We start from the raw sequence: 20917 nt of genomic DNA, 5'->3' as shown, positions 1-20917 counted from the left end.
GGCTCAGCATTGCCAGAACTGGCTGTGGGGCCAGGTGGGGAGACCACTGCGCCCAAGTGGCCCTACTCTTCTCATGTGCGGAAACGGGTAGAACGCTGTGCGCTGCTCCACAGCTGAGACAGCGTGCTGGGGCCTGGGCCCACAGAGAACACGGGACACATGTACTTGTCTGCGCTGGGGGCCAGACTCCAAGAAATAGGATGGCCACGCTCACCTGCACGTACCGAGGGGCCACTAAGCGCTACCCTGAGCAGCCCAGAAGCCGGTTTTAGACACAGGAGACACATGCAGTAACACTCCAAAAATGTGCAAGTAATACTAAATAAAACTGTCCATGCATAGTGACAAATTTTAGAGAAAACATATAGAAATCACGATGCAGAAAACACAAGGGGTTAGCCTGGAGAAGCGCCCAGAAGACAGCTCATCCTGGAGGGCTCGTATGGATTCCAAGGGTGATGAAGGAATAAACTCTCCCTTAAATTCAAGGTCTTGTCCATCCCTTCCTAACCCAACATTAGAAAACATTCTTTTCTATTATCTCCAAATTCCTTCACATTTATTCTTATGTTTAGATATTTAATTAGCCTGGAATTTATTTTTACACGTGGTATGATTTAGCATAACCGACATAATGCACATGAATTTGAGCAAACATCCAGGAGACAGTGAAGGGCAGGGAAGCCTGGTGTGCTGCAGTCCATGGGATCGCAAAGAGTTGGACACAACTTAGTGACTGAACGATTTAGAAATCCAAGCTGCTTTGTTCACCCTTCAAAACAACAAATCTAGAGGCGATCCCATCACTATGTCCATTCACAGCTAAGCCCGTGGAAGCTCAGAGAGGAGGTACCTGGCAGCGGTAACATGGATGCTCTTGGCCGAATCTGTGTAGTTCTGAAGCACATGTGTTAATGCTAGCTGTGTTTCAATACTGTGCAGAGGAAAGACCAGGGGTAAATAAGAGGCAGTGTCAAGGCTGCTTATGCGGTGGGGTGAGGAATGACCCCCTTTGTATAATACTTCTGACAGCCCCAGACTTCCAGAATGGAAAAATCTAAGTGATGGCGAGCAGTGAACCTCAAAAGAAACAGAATGTTAGAATGGGCCAGGCCTTAGAAACAACACACTTGACCCTCTCGCTATAAAGCCAAGGACACAAATGCCCAGAGAGGCTCCACGACGCGGCCACATCATAGGAGCTGAGAGCGGAGACGGCACAGCCCCAGGACCTGGCCCCCATACAGAGCTGAGGCTGGGTTTCTGGAGGGGTGCTGCTCCGGGCGTGGTCAAGTCTCCTCGCATCGCAGGCAGAGCTGCACCGCTGCTCAAGAAACAGGATGGGACCCAGGAGTCACGGCAGAGCCACTTAAAAAGGTTCATGCAGTCTCAGCAACTTGTCAAGTGCTCATTTTCCATTATTCTCTTATTACATGAATTACACAATAATGACGCTGACAAATACTCAAGAACCCTGGTAACAAAAACTGGGTCCCTGATGCCCCTCCTGGCAGGGCTGAGAACTCTGACTCCAGGGCTGCCTGAGGTAGATGGAGGGGAGGCACACACATGATACATCTGGGAGGCTGCTATTTCAGGCCCCTGGTCCTGTCTCCCACCTACTAACCTACTGTCTCAGATATGAAGACGATGAATACATTATCTGTGTATCAACACACCTGGGTTCTTCTGGCTAAAAGTGACAGGAAGCCCAGCAACCTGGCCCAGCCCACAGGGGTCATTCCTGACATGCAAAGATCAGCAGTCTGAGGAGCTGGCTCCAGGCTCACCAGACACCCGACCCCAGGAGTGAGACGTGGACACAGCCTGCCCCTCGGCTCTGACTGATAGGTCCTTTCATTTCTGCACACATATCAGCAGGCGGTTCTCAAGGCCAGGGGATGGGTGGCAGAGAGTATAGGCAGGGACAGGCTCACTTCCTATCCCCCCAGGGCGCTGCTCCAATGGTGGCAAACCAACAATAAAAACATCAACAAAAACTGAGCATGTCGAACACAAGAGGTGTTCTGGGTAAAGGGGGAAACTCAAGAGGAGTGAGGAGTTCAGATACCAGGCCACTACTCTGGATTGGGCGGTCAGCTGGTCTAGAATGGCCAAGCTGAACACAAGTGACCCAATGAAACCAGCTGAGGGACAGGGGCGTAGGGTCAGGCAGAGAAAGGTGAGCCCAGATGATTGACAGCCTGGCCTGCATTAAGATATTCTACTCCCTGATCTTGTCCATGAAAATGTGGAAAGAGGCGGCATTTAACGAGCAAATCTAAGGGTCAATTCTCTTCCCAAAGTCTCCACCAATGAGAAAATGCTTTTTCAAAGAGAGACTCAATGCCTTGAGAACATTTTCTTCAAAGTGCGGGCAAGGCCTGCCCCCTTGAGGCTTAATGATGGGTTCAAACCATGCTCAGTGAGACCTTCTGGTGAAAAAATAAACACTTCCAATGAATATACATTTGAAAAAAAAAAATCTCCACTTAAATGCTTATCTTGACTTTTCACCCAAGATCAACTGCAAAAGCGCTTCTGTTTACAAAGCACAGTTCAGCCAAAGTCCAGCTTGATTTTTAGGAACAGAGAAATGGAGGGAAAGATGCACACAACACATAGCAGAGGGCAAATGAGTGTGAGAGCATCTGTTTGGCCTCGTCTGTGACACAGGCTGGGACCACTCACTTTTCAAAGCCAGGATCTCCTAGAGGCAGAGCTTCCTGCTGAGTGGGGGCAGCTGGCTGACAGCAGGGGTGGGCGGGGGGGTGTTCACCCAGAGGGAGGAGCCCGGCTGCAATGGTGAGGAGGGGACAGAGGTGAGACCACAGGGCCAAGGGGCCCTGCCGGACTGGCCGCCACCTCGAGCACCAGGGCTGAGATGAGACGCGCAGACTGTGCCCCGGCACCTGGACTGAACCCCCTGCTTCTTTGGGTTGACCGCACCTTTTCCCCTCCAGCAGTGCGAGGCCAAGAAGGTAGGAACACAAGGGTTACTTCTGGTTCCACCCTGCTGTGCCTCTGCGCTGGTCCCTGCCAAGGGCTCTCCTGGCAGACTCTTCCATCCACCTTCTCTTAATGCCCCATGCCTCTCAAGTTCAGAACACAGACCCCCTAGACTGCTGTCAGAATTTACTCCTGCTCATTTATTGCTCACTCAGTCCCCTCAACCAAGAAACCAGCAGGGCTGTTACATTCCACAGGCTGAAGGACCAGGATGTGCAGAAGCCTGAATATGAACTTCCTGCCTCCCAAGAGACTCCAAGTGCCTCACGGGCTGACTTCCTGCCCCCAGGAGACACTGGGCAGCAACTGGAGCTCTGACTTCCCAGAAAGGACCAAACTCAACAGCAGCTCAGGCAGCAACAGCTCCACCACGCCCCGCTGTGCTGGGCGGAAGTTCGCTGGGGATCATAGCGGGACGTCGTCATGGGCCAGCAACGGCCGGTCGATGGTCAGGGAGTGGCTCTGCGGTGTGGCCGCCCCCAAGGTCACCGGCCCTCTGCTGCCTGGCCAGCACCACCCTCACTGTGCTGGCGCCCAGGCGGAAGCCCTGCAGGCAGGCGATGGCCTGCTGGGCCTCAGCCGGGTCCCGGTAGTGAAGGAAGGCCCTGTGCTGTGGCCCCTGCCAGGTGAGCCGTGAGGGCACCACACCCAGTGCACTGAGGGCCCGCTTTAGCTGGCTCACCCTGACATCCTGGGGGAGGTTACCAATCTCAACAGAGCTGGAAGGCACGGAGCCTGATTCTGGTGGGGCCGGGTCCCAAGGGCTTCTGGCAGTGCTGGGGGCGGCCTGGGCACCTGGAGGGCTCCAGGGCCCGTCCCGGAGGGTGACGTCCTTCCCAGCCTGCTCCTCTCGGTGGCGCAGGCTTCTGAGGATAGGTATCTTCTCCATCATCTCACAGCTGATCTGAAAAAGCAAAGCAGTTCCAGCTATTCTCGGGGCATCCAGGAAGGACCACAGCTCGGTCACAGGGAAGAAGCATCAGTCATGCAGGGGCCTCTGCCACACGTGCTCACAGAAGACAGCACCCTCAGGCCAGCCGTCTCCCTCTGCCACTCTGCGTCTGCCCAACAGGACATGGCACCTGGTAGGAGCTGGATGGCTTTCTCCATTTTCCTGGGGGCCCAGAAGGCAGACAATGAGGCATCCTACGCAAAAGTGGAGCTAAGATCACTGGTATGAGGGTTACAGGGTTGTAAATGGCAACTGCCCTGGCAATGCCACAGGATTACAGGGCACTTTCTACCTCCATATCTGTCCCCTCCCCTGACCTACACCTTGGGTGGGGTGAGGTCTTTAATGGGGCTGTGGGGATCTCCTCCTCCTCCTAAGGGCCAAACCCATCTAGGCGTCATTGAAAAAGCACAATCAAGGCAAATGTGGAACAGAACGCTACACTGAGAACACTTTCTAACAATGGGTCATCAGGATACAAAACAACGGATTGCACACACAATGTTATATCTCAGCCAGTAGGACTTTCATACAAAGGACACTTTCGGCTTTTTGACTAAGTTGATCAAAGAGCACTTGTAGCAACGGAGGTGACAGAAGAGCCCTAATACTCGAGGCGGAGGCCCTGTGCTGTGTGCTGGGGGCACTGGGGGCTGAGCAGGGGAAGACCTGGTCTCATGGGTCTTAAGGAACCACACGGCAGAGAAGGAACAGAAAGATTTGCTCAGGTCTTTTTGACAAACCATTCTTTAGAGGTGCATTCTGGCTTCTGTGGGCACAGAGCACATAAACAATCAGTCACCAAGGGAATTCCCTGGTGCTTCTGTAGTTAGGACTCCTCGCTTTCATTGCTGAGGGTGCAGGGTCAATTCCTGGTCAGGGAACTAAGATCCCGCAAAAAAAAAAAAAATTCAGTCATCAAGAGGCAAGCAATGGTTCAAATGCAGGCTTCCAACAGACATGAGTACCTCATCACGGATCAGCACACAAGATGAACAGGTCTAATTTGTCTACAAAAATAAATAGTTCAAATAGTACCAGAGTTCTCAGTATATTCACAATCACATGTGACTTAGGGCAATGGTTCTTATCCTTGGCAGGGTGCCAGAGACCCTGGAGAGCAGCTGAGGTTCCCTCCCACAAAAGAATCCCCTACAGCTGTGTACAGTATCCCAATACCTGTGCATGGACCTCCAAACTGCAAGAGGCACACCGGTCCCAGGTTGAGAATCAATGGATTAGGGTAAGAGTGAGAAGAAACGAGAATAACCAAGCATGTCAAATGCCCTCCCAGAGACTTAGAGGCTTCTATCCCCCACTGGCTCCCACTCCCACTGCTATGCAGGTAGGTGACTCCACCGCAGCAGAGCCTCCCGGGGGGTTAGCGCCTCCCCAGCCAGACGCTGTCCTTGTCGCTGGCACAGCTGAGTCAGGAGCCAGGCAAGTCTTCAGAACAGAGCACTGAGGAAAAACTCCCTCCTCCTCACATTTCCCATTGAAGTGAAGTGAAGTGAAAGCTGCTCAGCTGTGTCCAACTCTTTGGGACCCCGTGGACTATACAGTCCTTGGAATTCTCCAGGCCAGAATACTGGAGTGGGTAGCCTTTCCCTTCTCCAGGGGATCTTACCAACCCAGGGATCAAATCCAGGTCTTCCACAAAACAGGTGGATTCTTTATCAGTTGAGCCACAGGGAAGCCCAAGAATATTGGAGTGGGTAAACTATCCCTTCTCCAGTGGATCTTCCTGACCCAGGAATCGAACTGGGGTCTCCTGCATTGTAGGCGGATTCTTTACCAACTGGGCTATCAGGCAAGCCCCACTGCTGAGATGCAAAAAGAAAACAAAAACCATGTCTATGCCATGAAGACACCCATAAGATGAGGCTATGCTTCCTGATCAAAGGGCATTTTCCTCCACTAGAGGCTCTGGGTCCCAAAGAATCCCAAAGACCTCCTGAGTCCAGCCAACTCACTCCCTCCCACATCCCTGGTCTGCCTTCTTAAGGAGTTCAAATTCTTGCATTCTTTCGAAGTGTTTAGCAGCAAATTTAAACTGCTCATATTTAGTCTTAAGGATTTCTTAAGTTACTGGATCATTTAGAAAGGATGATCAAGTTTAAACCAGTAATCACAGTCAAATGAAAAGTGTGTCTATGGCCTTGTATGGAAGAGCAAAACGTTGCCCCAGGCCCTGCACCAGCAGTGGGAGCCACCAAGGCCACACCTCCTGGTAAACGCCGTGCATCCACTGGGCCCGCTGTGGGGCCGTCTCCGCCGGAAGACTGCCCCTTAGTGCTGAAACTCCCGTGGTTTTTGCCCAGTGGATCCACAGGGCTGCCTCAGGTAGACATGCACGTTCTCAAGAAGCCTGGCCCCGTGGGGCAAGGCTCCACACTAACGCAGCAGATACCCATCCTAGAACATGTGTGAAGCACACACGCATCCTTCTGTGCACATCCCCAGAACTCCCTGACCAGAGCGGGCACTCGGACAGACTGCAATCAGCGGCAGGACAAGGAATGCCCTCCAGCACACCGCAAACCGACCGAGTCCACAGCATCGCGATGCTGGCACACACTAAGGGGTCTTGGGAACGGAAGTGCAGAAATGCAAGGCTTTTATGTAAAACTGCTTATTTTGAGAGCACTGTGTTCTTTAGGACAGCAAAGCTCAGCATTAGTGACCTCTCTGCCGCCCCACGCCCCACGCCCCACGCGTTCTAAAGGGAAAGCCTGACTCGGAGGCCTCTGCCCACACTGTGCTCCTTGCGGAACGGCACATGTGGGCTGATGGAGGCCCAGAGCGGATGGCCTCTGAGAGCCCAGCAGACAGGCTGGATTCCCACATAGGGACCCGCGGGGATGCTGTTTTTCCCGGCTGGCAATTAGGAACATTTGTTAGTTTTTTGTCAATTTGCCATGTGAAATAAAAGATTGTGCTTGTTAATCAAACAGGAAAAAAAAATTATGCCTTCTGTAACAAATCATTCCATTTAAAAAGCTGGTATAAAACAAAATTGTTTTTTTTTTTTGTACGCCCCAATCACTTCTTGCTGAAGCATGCAGATGGCGGTCATTTATTAATGCATGTTCCCTTTAGAGATTAAGTTTAAAACCTCTCCCCTAGAAATGCACACTAAGCCCAACACAATCAGAAGTCTCACTCTCGAGGCATCTGCTGCCAACCCAAGACGACACTGGCTCTAACCTCACCCCCATCCCACACTGGGGTCACGTGAGTCTATGTGGGGAGCATCACAGAAGGATCAGGATCTAACTGTATGTGCCCAGCAGCCAACCCGAAATAGCACTACAAGCAGCACTGAGCTGCCCCCACCACCTCCCCGTCCCCAAGGTGCTCTGGCTACACACACTGAAGGCAAGGGCAAGACTCCGGGGGCCAGAGAGTCCCCACCTTCACAGGACCCACCCACACAGAGGGATGACCAGCTGGTGGCAGAACTAAGAACTCAGGACCCATGGTGAGGGGTTCTCGCCACGGCCTCAGTGACGACTAGCACCCCCCAGGAAGATGGTGAGTAAGCCTAGGTCCTGGCAAGCAGGCATCGGTATGGCTGAGGGGGTCTCAGGAAACTGTGGCTGGACTGTTTCTCTCATCTAAGAGGGATTATATTCATCTAACACAACAGATAACCTAACTTGTTCCTGTTTTCATATTTTTCTTACTAAATTATGGGTATTCTCCGAGGCAACCATCTCCTCTCCCTGGCGAGGCCCCCAGAACTCGCCCTCCCCACACTGCAGCTGGCCCTCAGCTATGTAGAGCAGCCCCGTGGGCGCATCCTCCCAGACCACACTCTCAGCTCTGAGCACAGCCACCTCGTTCCCACGGCCACTGTCTCAGCCACCACTCATCTAAAGGGAGCCTGTGGGCCCGGATCCCAAGGAACCCTAAGTTCTAAACACCCTGAGCAATGTTTCAATAGTCACGAAGGATGCTGCACCTTCTCCCTGCTCTCACCAGGGGTGAGTCCAGCAGGAGCGCAGGTGTTCTGCAGGGAGGCCCTCGGGGTGGGGTGAGAGCACAGGATGTCCCCTCTGGGCCATCCTTGGCGGTGGACACTGCTGATTCCCACGCCCAGAGGAAAGCAGCCTTCCAGCCCTGGATGACTCAAGTGTAAGGAATGTGAAACATGGACAAACGTGCTAATTTGACCAAGAATTTCAATCCAATTGGAGCACAAATTCTCCAGCTTTCTCAGTAACTCTGGCTATTTTCCAGCAGACAGCATCATACCTAGAGGTTGGCTTCTGGGGTCAAACTTCTATTGCAGACCAGTCTGTGATACATGCTACTGCCTACTCTGGAGATAAAGTCACCATGGCATCAACATATGAAGCTGTGGGTACTGCCTCCTACCCTATTCAGTTCTGCACGGAGATGCAGACGGCACTGAGAAAATCTGGGCTTACAAAAGGAAAGCCTGATGATTAGGACCATGTGTGGCTGGGATGTCAGAAGACAGCTCTTAGAGATGAAAACCTGGCAAGTAGATTCAATGCATTAGCTCTCCTGGTGGAGCTGGTCACCCCCTGCCACTACCGCTGGTGTCATGTGCAGACCTTGAATCCAGCCTGCTTGTAGGAACTGGTAGGCTTCTTAAGTATGTTCTCCAGGTATGTTCTAACACACAGCCACGCAGGCCTGGGGACAGCAGTCCTGACAGACAGACAACACAGGGAGAGAGGAGGTGTCTGTGAGCCACGAGCCAGCACTGGCCTCGCTCCACGTCACGGTGACCCACCTTGGACCATGCGATTCCCGCTGGCTTGGGGCGCTCACACCCTGTGGTGATGACTCGAGTTGGAGTAAGGATATAGTCCACAGTGAGGTCGTGGTCCTCGAGGAGTGCTTCAGGTATGTCGACAACCTGGTCGAACAGAAGCAGGTGAGGGAGGTAGTGGGGATACAGCCCCGGCCGCATTCGCCGCACCGCTTGATGGAAGGACGATGTCCCCCAAACCTGTCCTGCTCAAGGCCGAGCTGCTGCGCCACCAAGCGCATCCGGCCCAGCCGAGCCACACCCGACGTGGCGCAGAGTGAAGGCAGAGACCCAGCTGCCCCGCCCCGGCCCCGGCGCTCCATGCCCGGTGGTGGCTCTGCTTGGCCTGTTCCCAGGAAGCACCTGGCAGTCATGGACGATGGTGACCACTGGCGTCCCCTGGTTGACGGCTCCCATTGACACCATCATGGCGTATTCAAGGTCGGCATAGCCTTCTCCCTTCCCAATTCTCCAGCCTAAGAGGCAATGCAGAGAAGCAGCACGTGTGGGTTCTGGGGAATTAGGCAGGAGCACACTTCTCATCGTGGACTTGGAGGAGTTCAAGGGGAAGCACCACGCGGGACAGGTACCGTGGTTAACACACAGTCAAGGAACTTGGCACCCTGTGCACCTTTACAAAGGAAGTGGAGCTAGCACTTACATTAGCTTTATGTTAACAGATTCACATTTAAAAGGGGTGAAAGAGTAGTTTTTAAAGCACTAAAAACAAGTTCTTACTAAAGGCAAATCTTTGTCATTGTGCAGGGAAAGCGGGAAGTCTGCATCAGGGACCCGGATGTGAGTTGGCTCAGCCTTGCCTGTAAGGCACTAAGGAGGGACCTCCCTGTGGTCCAGTGCTTAGGACTCTGCGCATCCACTGCGGGGGGCACCGGTTCAGGCCCTAGTCAGGGAACTAAGATCACAGCCCCACAACTTGGAAGGAGGCGGTTTAAGCAGGGCTATGTTGCAAATTCACAAACGCGGCACAAGATAAGAATCTGTTATCTGAAGCTCAAGGACAAACTAAGCAGGGGGAAAGGACGCAGGACAGTGGACGTGAGCATGCCTCAAGCTCCCAGCCAAGTCCAGTCACTCCTCTCAGTAGGACGCCCAGGCCAGCCAGGAGTTTTGACTTCTATGTGATGTCAGCACCATTACCGAGCGCGGAAGCACCATCACTCAGGCATCCTTCTAAGAGTCAGACCTGACTGTGCTACTTTTACAATGAGAAGTCTTCAATCATACATGCAAAGAAGTGAAAGACAGTTCAATAGCAAAGCAGCAAAGGGTACTAACAGACCAGAGAGACAGGTGACAGTGTTCATAGGAGAAACGTTCAAGCTCACCCAAAGCAGATATAAATCAAGAGGCAACTCAAATACCATTGCTCACTATCAGACACAAAAAGTGAGGTGGGATAATCCTAGTTATCAACAGGGGAAGAGGGAGAGAGGCAAGGCAGATGGTGTGCGAGGATGTGAGGTGGGCACCCCTGCTGCAGTGTAACTAGGCGACATAAGGATTTAAAAACCCATTGGTCTGGTAATTCCTCTCCAAGAAGTCATCCCACAGAGTCCTCAAAGGCTCCCTTAGACCACAGGACAGGACTACATTACACCCTCTGTGTGTCTGCACGCAGAGGGTATCCTGAGGACATAGGCAAAGCGTCTGTAACGGGAACACGTGGAACAAGGAACCCACGATTGTAACATCCACTCCTAAGCATCTCACACAGTAGCTCAGAGCAGGAGCAGGGAAGAGAGTAAATTTAGGGTGATAATATCAAAGGCTGACACTGAAAAACACAATGTTCAGGCCTGGGAACGAAAGACTTAGAGCACTTCTTACCAATGATTTACTGGGAATCACCAACGATTTACTGGGAACCTACTGAAGGAAGAGGCTTTGGCTGATTAACTTCCAAAGAGATTTGGGGATGAGCATCTCTGGACATTCTCTTGGCAGGAAAAGAAGAAAGAGATGGCTTTCCTGGTGGCAGGGGCCCCAATGGTACACACAGGTTCAAGTCTGCAGTGTGCTGACCCCACTCCAGAAGCAGCAGCTTGTTCCCAGACAGCACCAAGCCGAGCCTGGAGTGGGCAGGGCAGCGGGGAAGAGGCCCCAGGGAACCCCAGGGACGAGTCCAAGGGCGGCTCAGCCCAGCACACAGGCTGGCGGGGTGACCCACGCTGTCCTGGCTCACAGGCTTGCAGGGAGAAGCCTCAGGCCCCCAGGCAGGCTCAGGACACCCCACACTGACCACGAGGCTATTGCTGCACAAGAAAAAGGTTCAGAACCCAGTGTTTCTCCATTTACTGGAGGCTCTCCAACACCAACTATTTACTGACGCACTGCAAATAAATCCAGCTCCAGTTCCAGTTAACTGAAGAACAGAGAGGAAATCTTTCACCACCTGAAGAGAGATGACCTCATGTCATTCATCCTGTTAAGAAAAAGTGGAAATGCTGTAAAGGTGTTGAGTGGGGATAAGAGTGGGAGGGACTGAGTTAATTCTTCAACATGAGTGATAGATGCAGTGGTTTCAAGGCCAGGCATGCATCCAGAAAGCTGAAATTACTCACTGTCAACATCTCTAAGGCAACCGGAGCGCTGGGGGAACAGCAGGCTGCAGAGTCACTGGTCACATCTCAGAGTTTCTGTTCTTAATCTTACCTTTTTCAGAAACAGCCACGGACCCCACCACAACTAAGTCCACAAGGACCTTGGAGTCCAAGCCCACGGGAGTGCTGTAGTTCCTCACACCCTGTGAACAGACACACAGCCTGAGAGCTCCTGCCTGCCTCAAAACCCACAGAGATGTGCGCTCAGGGTCTCAACCTCCAGCAGGAAGCAAGTGGGCCGCCCCACAGCAAACGACACAGCACCGCGGAAGCAGTAGCTCAGGAAACCATGGATCAGAACCATTTTAAGGCAGTTCCCACAATCCTTCACCAGGGGGAACTGACAGCAAAACGAATAGGATATTCATTCATAATATTCAGCAAATCATTTTCCCCCAGGAGGCAGGAGAGCGCAGTGATTAGAACCCAGGGTCGGGAGTCACAGAAATGGGTCCAGACCCCTCCTCTGCGGCCTTAGCAGAGGAAGCTCTCTGAACATCAGTCTCTTGCTCTGTGACACAGGGACAACAGTCCTGCCTCGCCCTGCACACTGGAATGAGATGACAGAGCGCAGGCAAAGCATCCAGCATGTAAGACATGGCCATTAAGCATGTGGGACATTTTAGTTCACCGTGAACACTGGAGGCCTCTCTGCATGAACAGCCAATTATTCAACCAAAGACCACCCAAAGCACACCCAGTTATCCTAACGAGGCCTGAGTGGGGGCACAGGGAGGCCGCTGCGGCCATGACACTGATTACAGGCACGGGAGAAATCTAGGGAACTAGAGTCAGACACTGCGTGGCCCAGTACACTGCAGGAGTGATCACTAGGCAAACGACAAGTCCACGACAAGTGACTGGTCCAAGGACCAGTACTATGATTAGCTTGGGGCCTCCCAACAGTCAAACCACAGTCATTGGCCCCAGGTGCCCCCACTGGGGGAAAGCCTGTCTTTCCTTAAGCTCACCACACCCAGGCAGGACGTGCCCTCGCCCATGGCTGGCATCTTCAAGCCTGTTTCAGGGGGCTCAGCACCTGGCAGCCTTGGGGAGCAGACATCGGCATCAGGTTTTCTGTGCTGTAACCCGTCTGTCAGGCCCCCCTTCTCTCAGTGGTCAGCCTCACCTGCTCAGTCTGACCAGACAGAGCACAAGCAACCAGGAGTCTTCCTGACACTCCAAAGTCCTGTTCTATTTAACCAAGAGTCACTGGAGGGGCAGAGGGACTTAGGCAGTTAACAGACACTTCTGCCTTCCCCCTGGAGTGGTTCCCAGAACACTCCTGAGTCAAAGAGTAAATGCAGAGACAATGAGGGCAGACACAGGTGGCTGGGGCATGACAGTGGCAGGAAGCTGAGGCACAAACTCAGAGACTTGCCTGCCATGAAGTGAGGCGACATCAGTCTCCTAAAGTGATATACACGGTGGCAGCATTTCACCACTAAGCTTTGGCCACCTAAATAATAATCGTATTAAATCTTCATCTGCATTAGATGTGTCTATGACTCTCTATTTGCCATTTTCCTCTACCACAGAGAAAACAACACACTCTTTGAGGTTCATGACCCTGGATCTCTGATTTCTAGCCAGTATCTCATGATATAAAAGAGCCCAAACACTGTCCAATTTGCACTCAAGCTCAGTCATGGGAGCCAGCCTGGCTTTACTCTGGCCGGGCCATACTTTCAGGAGTGCCCGTGAGAGACCGGCCAGTGCTGGCGCGTCACAGAGCCTCCTGGGAATGAGCCGAGTGTCGGTCACCTTTCAAAGGGGAGGGGGATGCTGTGAAGGGGGACACAGCCACATCTGACCTGGATTTCAGTATGAGGAAAAGGGCTGCTCTTACTGTCCAGAACCCATGATTATAACTGACAAGATTCCCTGCCGGCCCTCAGAAGTGTGGGCTCGGGTCTGTGGCCACGTCCACCAACTGCAGGGGAGCATGTGGTGGGCACTTTGAACACTGACCAGAACCAGGGTCATGTCTTATATTCTCACATTTGTTATCCCTTTATTTTTTTCCCCACATGTTTTGTTATCTTCCTTTATTGTATGTATTTTTGTACGTCATGCCAAATTCTGTTTTTCAATAAAACAGGTTATCAATAAATGACAATAAAGCATTCACTTGTCATACACTAGACTTAAGTGGAAAATCCCTTTTAGAAAGGTATTTCTTAATGTTCCATTTCTCCTTTCCACCAGATTAGGAACCAAATGACCTGGGGTCAATTCTAGAACTCTGAAAAAAGTCACCAAATTCTATTTCTTTGTCTATAAAATACCAGACAAATTTCATTATAAGGCACCCTAATGTAATGTTTACAGTATACTGGTTTCATGGCATTAGGGGTAAGTTAAAAGAAAACATATTGCTAAATTACTAAAGCCTTTATTGTTTCAGTACTTGGTGAGACAATTTCCAATTGAACATATTTTGGAAATTCTACCGTTTCTGGTGGCATCTGAGAAAATGCTCTAGGACACTGAACAGCATCAAAAGGTAACTCTAGAGGGCGCCAGAGTACCAGAGAATTCACTTTTCCTTCTCTCTTACTGGGAATTTACTCTTTGTCACCTTGGTGCAAAAGAAAAACCAAATGCTTGGCAGCTTTTCTGCTGGGCTCCTATAATGACAAGATTGCTGAATACCTCACACCACTCTTCATTTGGTTTTGCTAAACCAGACTTCAACCCTGTGGCAGAGTCACACTGTTCTAACTCACCGGAGGGCACGGCTGAGAGTGGTTCTTCCCTGTGGCTGGCGCTGCTTCTCAAACTCACCTGAGAGGTGGCACATTTTCTCAAGATGTCTTTAGTTGCCCCAGGGGGTGGAGTGATCTTATTAAACAACCCCGTTCTCAGTCGCGGTGTTGGAACCAATAATATTTTTTTGCTCTTTTAAAAGAAAAGACAGTGAATAAATTACAAAATTTAACATGGGAACTTTCTTATGTATCACTTTAACATTTCAGGAACAGAAGCAAGCTACTATTACCTGTATTTTGGGGTATGTGTCAAGAAGATGAGCTGCTTTGCAAACTCAACTGAATAATACTTGGGCACGATTTTACTTAAGAGCAGTTATACTACCCTGACTCAGAAAAAAGGGGTGAGGGTTTGTAAAACTGGCTGATTCTATTCTACTTGCCATTCAAAATTGTTCCGAGTGAAAATGATGATGCAAATCCAAAAGAAGTCTGTCCTGAAGAAAACTCCAACCATACCTTGCTGTGCCTTACGCTCCTGGCATTAAGCCCTATCCAGGGACAATATTTTATTTTGAAGCCACATTAAGACATTACCCTATCAAGCACTTATACCTAGTTCGCTGCTCAGTAAATCAGTCTGAGAGATCAGTACTCATTACAATCAATATTTTATACTGACTTGTGTCAATAGCTGTTTTCTTCTATTTAATTCTCAAATGTTTATTGCAAGACCTAGAGCAGAGGTTTTCAGCGTGAGGGCCCCTGGGCACTGTTTGACATGATCAGAAGTTCTGGGGTGGGGCCCAGCAGCCTGGTGTAACAAGCCTACCCAGTACTCCTGATGCACAGGGTAAGTTTGAGAACCACGGCCAAGGACACTGCTGCAGATTATACAGGGGTGGGCCATGAGACAATTATAAAATTTATAAGCTCTTTTATGTAAAAAATAGCATAGTTTACTTTTTGAGCAGGGGATGACAGTCTCAGACCAATAAAAGTCCCATAAAATTACAGTTTGGCTTTCTAACAGTTGTCAACCCCAAGAAGAGTATTTCAACAGAAGTAACGAGAGAGGTGGGTGACTTTGTCTGTAGTCTCCAGACTCTGGTGTACTGCCTGATACTCTGCTAACCCACTGGTTGTAAACTAGAGGTCCTTGGGGAGCTCTGAGGCTCACCAAAGTCCAGGTCCACTTAAGCCTGACTCAGAACTGGACATCAGCAACAGTCTTTCAAAGCTCCCCGGCAGGTGCTAACTTACAGATAGGAAGCTCAGACCTGGAGATCTCATAGCTTCACCAGTGAGTTTACTATGACCAATTTCTAGTAATAGCACCAGATGAGGATCTGGGGTTGAACCTGGGAAGCTGTGCCCCCAGGCATGCTCTGCGGCCATGTGCATCACCATCCTAGCCTGATCGAGTATGCACCCCCCGACCAAGGACGGAAGGTGCCTGCAGAGCAAGGCTTCTCAGGGAAACTGAGAAGGGAAGTAGGGAAACTGAGCTTCAAGATGTCTTGAAGCACCTGAAGCACGGCAGCAGACCCCACACTGCCCCAACATCAACCATTACATGAAAGAAAGGCTGTCACCTGAATGTTACTGCTTTTATAGTTTTGTTTATATTTGCATGTGTATTTTGATTTTATAATCACACTGGAGGTACGAAATTAAAATTTATTCCAAGTTTTATATTTATGCTATTAAATGAAATTATAAATCAAGGCAACCCCGGGGAGAATTTTTCTTCTTGAAAAGGGGCCTATTATATCTAAGTTAAGAAACACTGTTCTAATTCATGTGTTTGGGGGACTCACTTATCAGATTTTTCACTCGTAAGTCATCAAGTTTCAAAGAATTATAGTATCACAAATGTAGTAGAAGAAATATACATATTGCAATTGTTCTCTTCTGGAGAGGTACATCAATGCCTTTTCTCTTTGAATTCAGACATGTTTGGGACTTCTGACTGACTGACAATGAAAAAGTTCTGAATGTCCTGGGAAAAACAACTCCACAGACACATTCTGCATGGAGGGAGTCAGAACCCTCCCTCCAAATGCAGGATGGTGCCCACTCGACAGTCACCTGAAGAGGGCAGGCCGGCCAGCAGCCAGGGCTCTGGCTCACGGAATGGGATTACCTGCAGTGCCAGCAACCGGACGCCTTCCAGTGGTTTATCAGGGTCCACTTTAAGTTCCTGAGTTCTGGCAAAAACCTCAAGGTCTCTGATGTTTTGGCAAGCCAGATAAGAGCCCTGGTTAGGTACAAAGACAGAGGTGCACTTACTTCAAGGACGAAGAAACGGGCGTTTTTCTGGGGAGCGTCAGGGTTGACTTTAATGGTTCTGGCCATTTTGAATGCCTGCAAACCTGGGAAATGCTCGGCGGCCCGAGAAGCACCCTGTTTTTAAATGCAAGTGCAGGTTACCAAGAGGCCACTGCCCTGAGCCACCTGCAGCCTGACACTCCAGCACCACCCCCTCACAGGCGCGGGGCCAGTTCTGAGACCAGGTCTGGGGTCACCCGAGAAATGTCTAAGGGGGCAGTCAGGATACAAAGGTCTTAGAGGCCAGTCCCACTGGCTGGGTCTCCCTCTCAGAGTACGCTGGCCCTTAGGAGCCAGCTGTGTGAAAAGGCACCACAAGGATCGAAGGCTTCCAGCCTGGAGAAATATTCCACTCTGAGGCTCTGGGAAGCGGTAGCCTCAGTACCACCTCAGGGCAAGATGCAACCCAAACACCAATCCTGCACAGAAAGGCAAGAGGCGCTTAAGAGGAAGTGTTAAGTATTAATACCATGATGAAGGACATCTCTAAGCATAGAGACATCCTGGCCAGCTGGTTCAGATTTCACACCACTCACTGTTCACCGACTTCAAATTCACCGTGAAGCGGGATGGTAACTGTCTTACTACTGTTACTCATTCAGGAATATCCCAATTTCCTTGTGAATGCTCCAAGAATGCTTCAGTACCTTGAAGTTGGGAATCCTGTGATGAACAGGCCGGGGAAAATCAGCTAAATTTTTTGACTCCATGTAGTCCCAAATCTGCTCACGAATGTCCTGTTTGGAAACACCTATGGCAATAAAGGGTGTGACTGATAAACACATGGACAGGAACCCCACAGCGCAGCAGTCTCAGGGCCCAGAGCCTGCCTGCTCCCACTACACCCTCAGCTCTGCCATGCCAGACAGAATCTAGGGCTCCTAACCCCTACGTCGAAAAACCAAGGTTGGTGACGTCCTACACCTCAAGAAATTGTTATAGTCCAAACACAGTGTACATTTAACATAACCCATGTGCTTAATGAAGCCTATTCTATGAACCTGTAGGGGCAGCACAAACACCACTCAAGCCATGGACCCAAGCATTCCTAAGTCCTTTCTTGGAGACACGAGTTCTGCTCAGTCAAGGCTCTGTGATCTCACTCTCAGTCTGTCAGTCTTGAGACAGCTATGATTACTTCTCTCCTTCTGCGAGGCCTGTTCGCTTGCCTGAGTGATGTGTAAGCCAGCTGCTACTTTGGATTACCTACTACAATCCACTTTATTGCAAGACTCTTTATTCTAGATCTCACTTTGGAAATGAATTTTCAGGCAACAAATATTCCCTCATTATTAATCAGGGAAAGCCCTTAGAAACCCTACGTTAACCACGTGCTCCTCTTGAAATAGAGAACTACAAAAAGCAGTTTCCAGTCGAGTGGGAAAAAAAGTGGCACATTCATATAAATGCATTTATATGGAGCTTTGTTTTTCTCAGTCCAAAAGGCTATCCTTGCACCTATGCAGAAGTTTGTGCCAAATCACTCTGCTGTGACATGGCACCTCTCAACACCTGGGCGGGAAAGAGGGGCAGCTTCACCCTCTCAGGTCCTCAGTCTCCCCTGAGTGAGTAAAGGCTGCTCAAAAGTGACACAGGACAGCAGTCCCACAGCAGAGACCTGGAGCCACCAACCTGGGCAGTGGGATGTGACTGGTGGCTGGCTTCTCACCATAAACATTTATGAATTATGTGACTTTAAATCTTGTGAATGAATTATAACTTTTTTGTAAATGTAGTTTTAAAACACACAAAGGCATCTATATAATGAAGAGCCTCACTGTTTACTGAGTACTAGGTCCCGTCCCTTCCCCTCAGATAGTTGAATCCGTTTGTTCTGATGAATTTTTCCCCAGGCATCTCAGGCTTCTCATCCTCTTTCCCTAAAAGGGTGCCCAAGACAAGCAGCTACAGATACTGCTTTGAGTTCTGTTGCTGTTTACTTATCATCCTGCGGATTGGCCCATATGGTATATTAAAAGTATGCTCATACTTTTCTGCAGTTGCATAGTATTCCACGATTCGGGCAGGTCAAATTTTACTCAAGCAGTCCTTGACTGATGGCAGGGGGGTTTCCAACCTTGCTACTGACATAAACCTTTACAGACTACACCAATTTTATAATGATTTGTTAAACTTTTACATGTAGTTTACCATGTTAAAGGCCAGAGCCAAAGGTTTCCAGTGCTTATGCCCTCAGGCTAGACACAGATCCCCTAGGAATACCACTCATACCAGGCCCTTCACAGGTAGACCCCAGAGCGTTCTGGAGCCCACTGCAAACACTCTGGTGCCTCTTGACCCTAGCTGTGCTTCTGAACCACGGGAGAAATCAAGACTGCAGATTCACTGTGTATTTAGGGAACAAGCATCTCCAAGGATGCAGGACTATAGTGCATGGCCTGGTTAAGGCCATGCAGGCAGTTTCCAGGACTTGGCTTGTTTCTTTCCTGCTGGGAGTTCTGCATTTTCTGGTCTCTGCTGGAAGTCTGTTCTACTCCCTGTCTGTCAGTCAAACCCTGACTCTTCAAGGCCCAGCTTCAGCACCCCCTCCAGGAAGTCTCCCCCCATGCTGCTCCAGTGCTCCGAGAATCCCTGGACACAGAGTGTGGAATGAGCTGCAAAGCGTTGCTGTCCACTTCCGCCTCATCTCCTGTCACCCCCCACCATGAATTTTAAAAGTGGCCCAATGTTGGTCCCTGGCCCCACACACTCTGTACCCCTGTCTTTTTCGGGTCTTTGTACCTCCTCTCTTCCCTTCTCCGGTTCACTCCTCCTCTCCCGTCAGGGCTAGCTGAGACAGACATTCCTCCTTTGGGACCGTTGATTCTTGAGGAACCCCAAACACCCTCACTGTTTTTTTTTTTTCAAAACAGAAACCATTAAAACAAATTCCTTGGTGGCGCACTGGTAAAGAATCTGCCTGCCAAAGCAGGAGACACAGGTTTGATTTCCGATCCATGAAGATCCGACATGCCGAGAGACAACTAAGTCCAGGAGCCACAACTATTGAGTCTGTGCTCTAGAGCGGGGGAGCCACAACTACTGAAGCCTGAACGTTCTGCAGCCTCTGTGCTACAAGGAAAGCGGCCTTAAAAAGAAGCCTGTGTCCTACATCTAGAGAGTAGCCCCTACTTGCCACAACCAGAGAAAAACCCCTGCAAACAACGAAGACCCGGCACAGCCAAATAAATATACAATTTTTTTAAAAAGCTATGACATTACTTTCACTAACAACTCAGAGGTCCAACAATATCCCCTAGCACTGTGCAGGATGCTGTGTGGGACCCAGGAATTGTAGGAATTGTGGCCCTTGCTCCAGAGCCAATTAATCATCACATCTGAGTGACTCCCATTTAGAAAGCAGTGGGCTAATTGCAAGGGGAGGGAGAGAATAAAAGGGCAGGTCCCTGCCCTTGGAAAGTTACCAAAACATGGGGAATAATTAGGATAATAAAAGGTGACATATATTAATGTGAGAAATGCATGAACCCTGTTCTGTACCCTGTTACTGCCCGTCAGGTCAGCCTGGGTCTCCCTCCTCCTTCTACCTCTAGCCCGGAGCGCAGTCCTGGCACTTGGCAGGCGTCTCCAAAGGTCTTTGTTACCATTCCACTGAGCTACCAGCACCTGTTTCCTGTGCTGTTTCCATGCTGCCCGGGCAGTAACGGAGGAGGGGATTTATTCACATTTCTCGAACTCGGCTTTAATAGACCGTGGGGCAGCGAGAGCCTCAGTACCATCTTTGCCAGGCATTGCTGCAATCAATCACCGAAGCTCAGGGGTCTGGGGGCGAGCCTCCTCAGGGCCTGTGGCAGACGACACAGGAGGCAGCTCTCACGGGGGGGGGAAAGGGGTCCGGAAACGGACACCACCACCTACCCAGAAGGCAGTCCCACTTCTACCTACTCCACCGACAGCGTCCCAACCCCGCTCAGAACCCTCGGAGACCCCGCCAGTCCATGTCCCCTCTTCTGTCTCTGGCGGTTTCTCTGCCCAATCCCCGGGGACTCCTCCGCGACCCCTTGCCCGTCCCTCACGTGGCCCCTCCGCGACCCCCGGTCCGTCTCTCAGGCGGCCCCTCCGCGACCCCCGGTCGGTCTCTCAGGCGGCCCCTCCGCGTCCCCCGCCCAACACTAAGGTGGCCCCTCAGCCTTCCCTGGCCCGTCTCTCATGTAGTCTTCAGCGTCCCCTGCCCGACTCTCATGAGGACCCTCCGTGTCCCCCGCGCGTTTCTCAGGTGGTGCCCGGGGCGGCCCCTCACCCGCCCTCGGCTCCATGGCGACGCTGTCAGTGCGCGACGCCTCCCTCGGCGGAGTCCCGCACGAAGTGACGTCACCGGTGCGCGCACTTCCCGCGCCTGCGCACTGGTCTGGACCGGGGTGGGTTAGGGGCTCGGTGGCCTCGCCGCTGAGGCCTGGTGGGAACGTGCCGCTGCACGCATGCGCGTGCTTCTCCGCGCGCCGGGAAGAGGGCGGTGCGTGTGGCCCTTGAAGGTTTATTCTCAATTAGG

At 50.9% G+C, this 20917-nt stretch overlaps 1 protein-coding gene across 6 annotated transcripts; it reads right to left on the bottom strand.

Annotated features, from left to right (window-relative positions):
- Positions 1-3128: 3128 nt before the first annotated feature.
- Positions 3129-20772, bottom strand: MTHFSD (methenyltetrahydrofolate synthetase domain containing). Of its 6 annotated transcripts, none has more exons than XM_020892033.2 (8): positions 20669-20772; positions 17055-17158; positions 16369-16482; positions 14153-14266; positions 11418-11508; positions 9108-9220; positions 8727-8852; positions 3129-3913 (listed from the first exon to the last, which is right to left on the bottom strand). In XM_020892033.2, exons 1-8 carry the CDS (start codon positions 20682-20684, stop codon positions 3431-3433), a joined length of 1161 nt encoding a protein of 386 aa, XP_020747692.2. In that variant the 5' UTR covers positions 20685-20772; the 3' UTR covers positions 3129-3430. The 6 variants fall into 6 exon arrangements, with proteins under 6 accessions (XP_020747692.2, XP_020747693.2, XP_070307531.1 ...); XM_020892034.2 differs by lacking the exon at positions 16369-16482 and adding an exon at positions 16223-16336; XM_070451430.1 differs by lacking the exon at positions 20669-20772 and adding an exon at positions 20035-20483.
- Positions 20773-20917: the final 145 nt, after the last annotated feature.

The sequence above is a fragment of the Odocoileus virginianus genome, chromosome 20 (assembly GCF_023699985.2).
Source record: "Odocoileus virginianus isolate 20LAN1187 ecotype Illinois chromosome 20, Ovbor_1.2, whole genome shotgun sequence".
In the NCBI taxonomy this organism is placed as follows: domain Eukaryota; kingdom Metazoa; phylum Chordata; class Mammalia; order Artiodactyla; family Cervidae; genus Odocoileus; species Odocoileus virginianus.
The sequence above is the reverse complement of the archived record's forward strand: the minus strand, read 5'-3'. Positions and strand labels throughout refer to the sequence as shown.

Coding starts and splice junctions, on each gene's coding strand:
- MTHFSD (XM_070451430.1), bottom strand. CDS start 20,056: ATGGAAACAGCACAGGAAACAG. Junction 17,159..20,034: donor GGAAACAGCACAGGAAACAG/GTGCTGGTAGCT, acceptor TTATTGCCATAG/GTGTTTCCAAACAGGACATT. Junction 8,853..9,107: donor CCATCGTCCATGACTGCCAG/GTGCTTCCTGGG, acceptor CTGTTCGACCAG/GTTGTCGACATACCTGAAGC.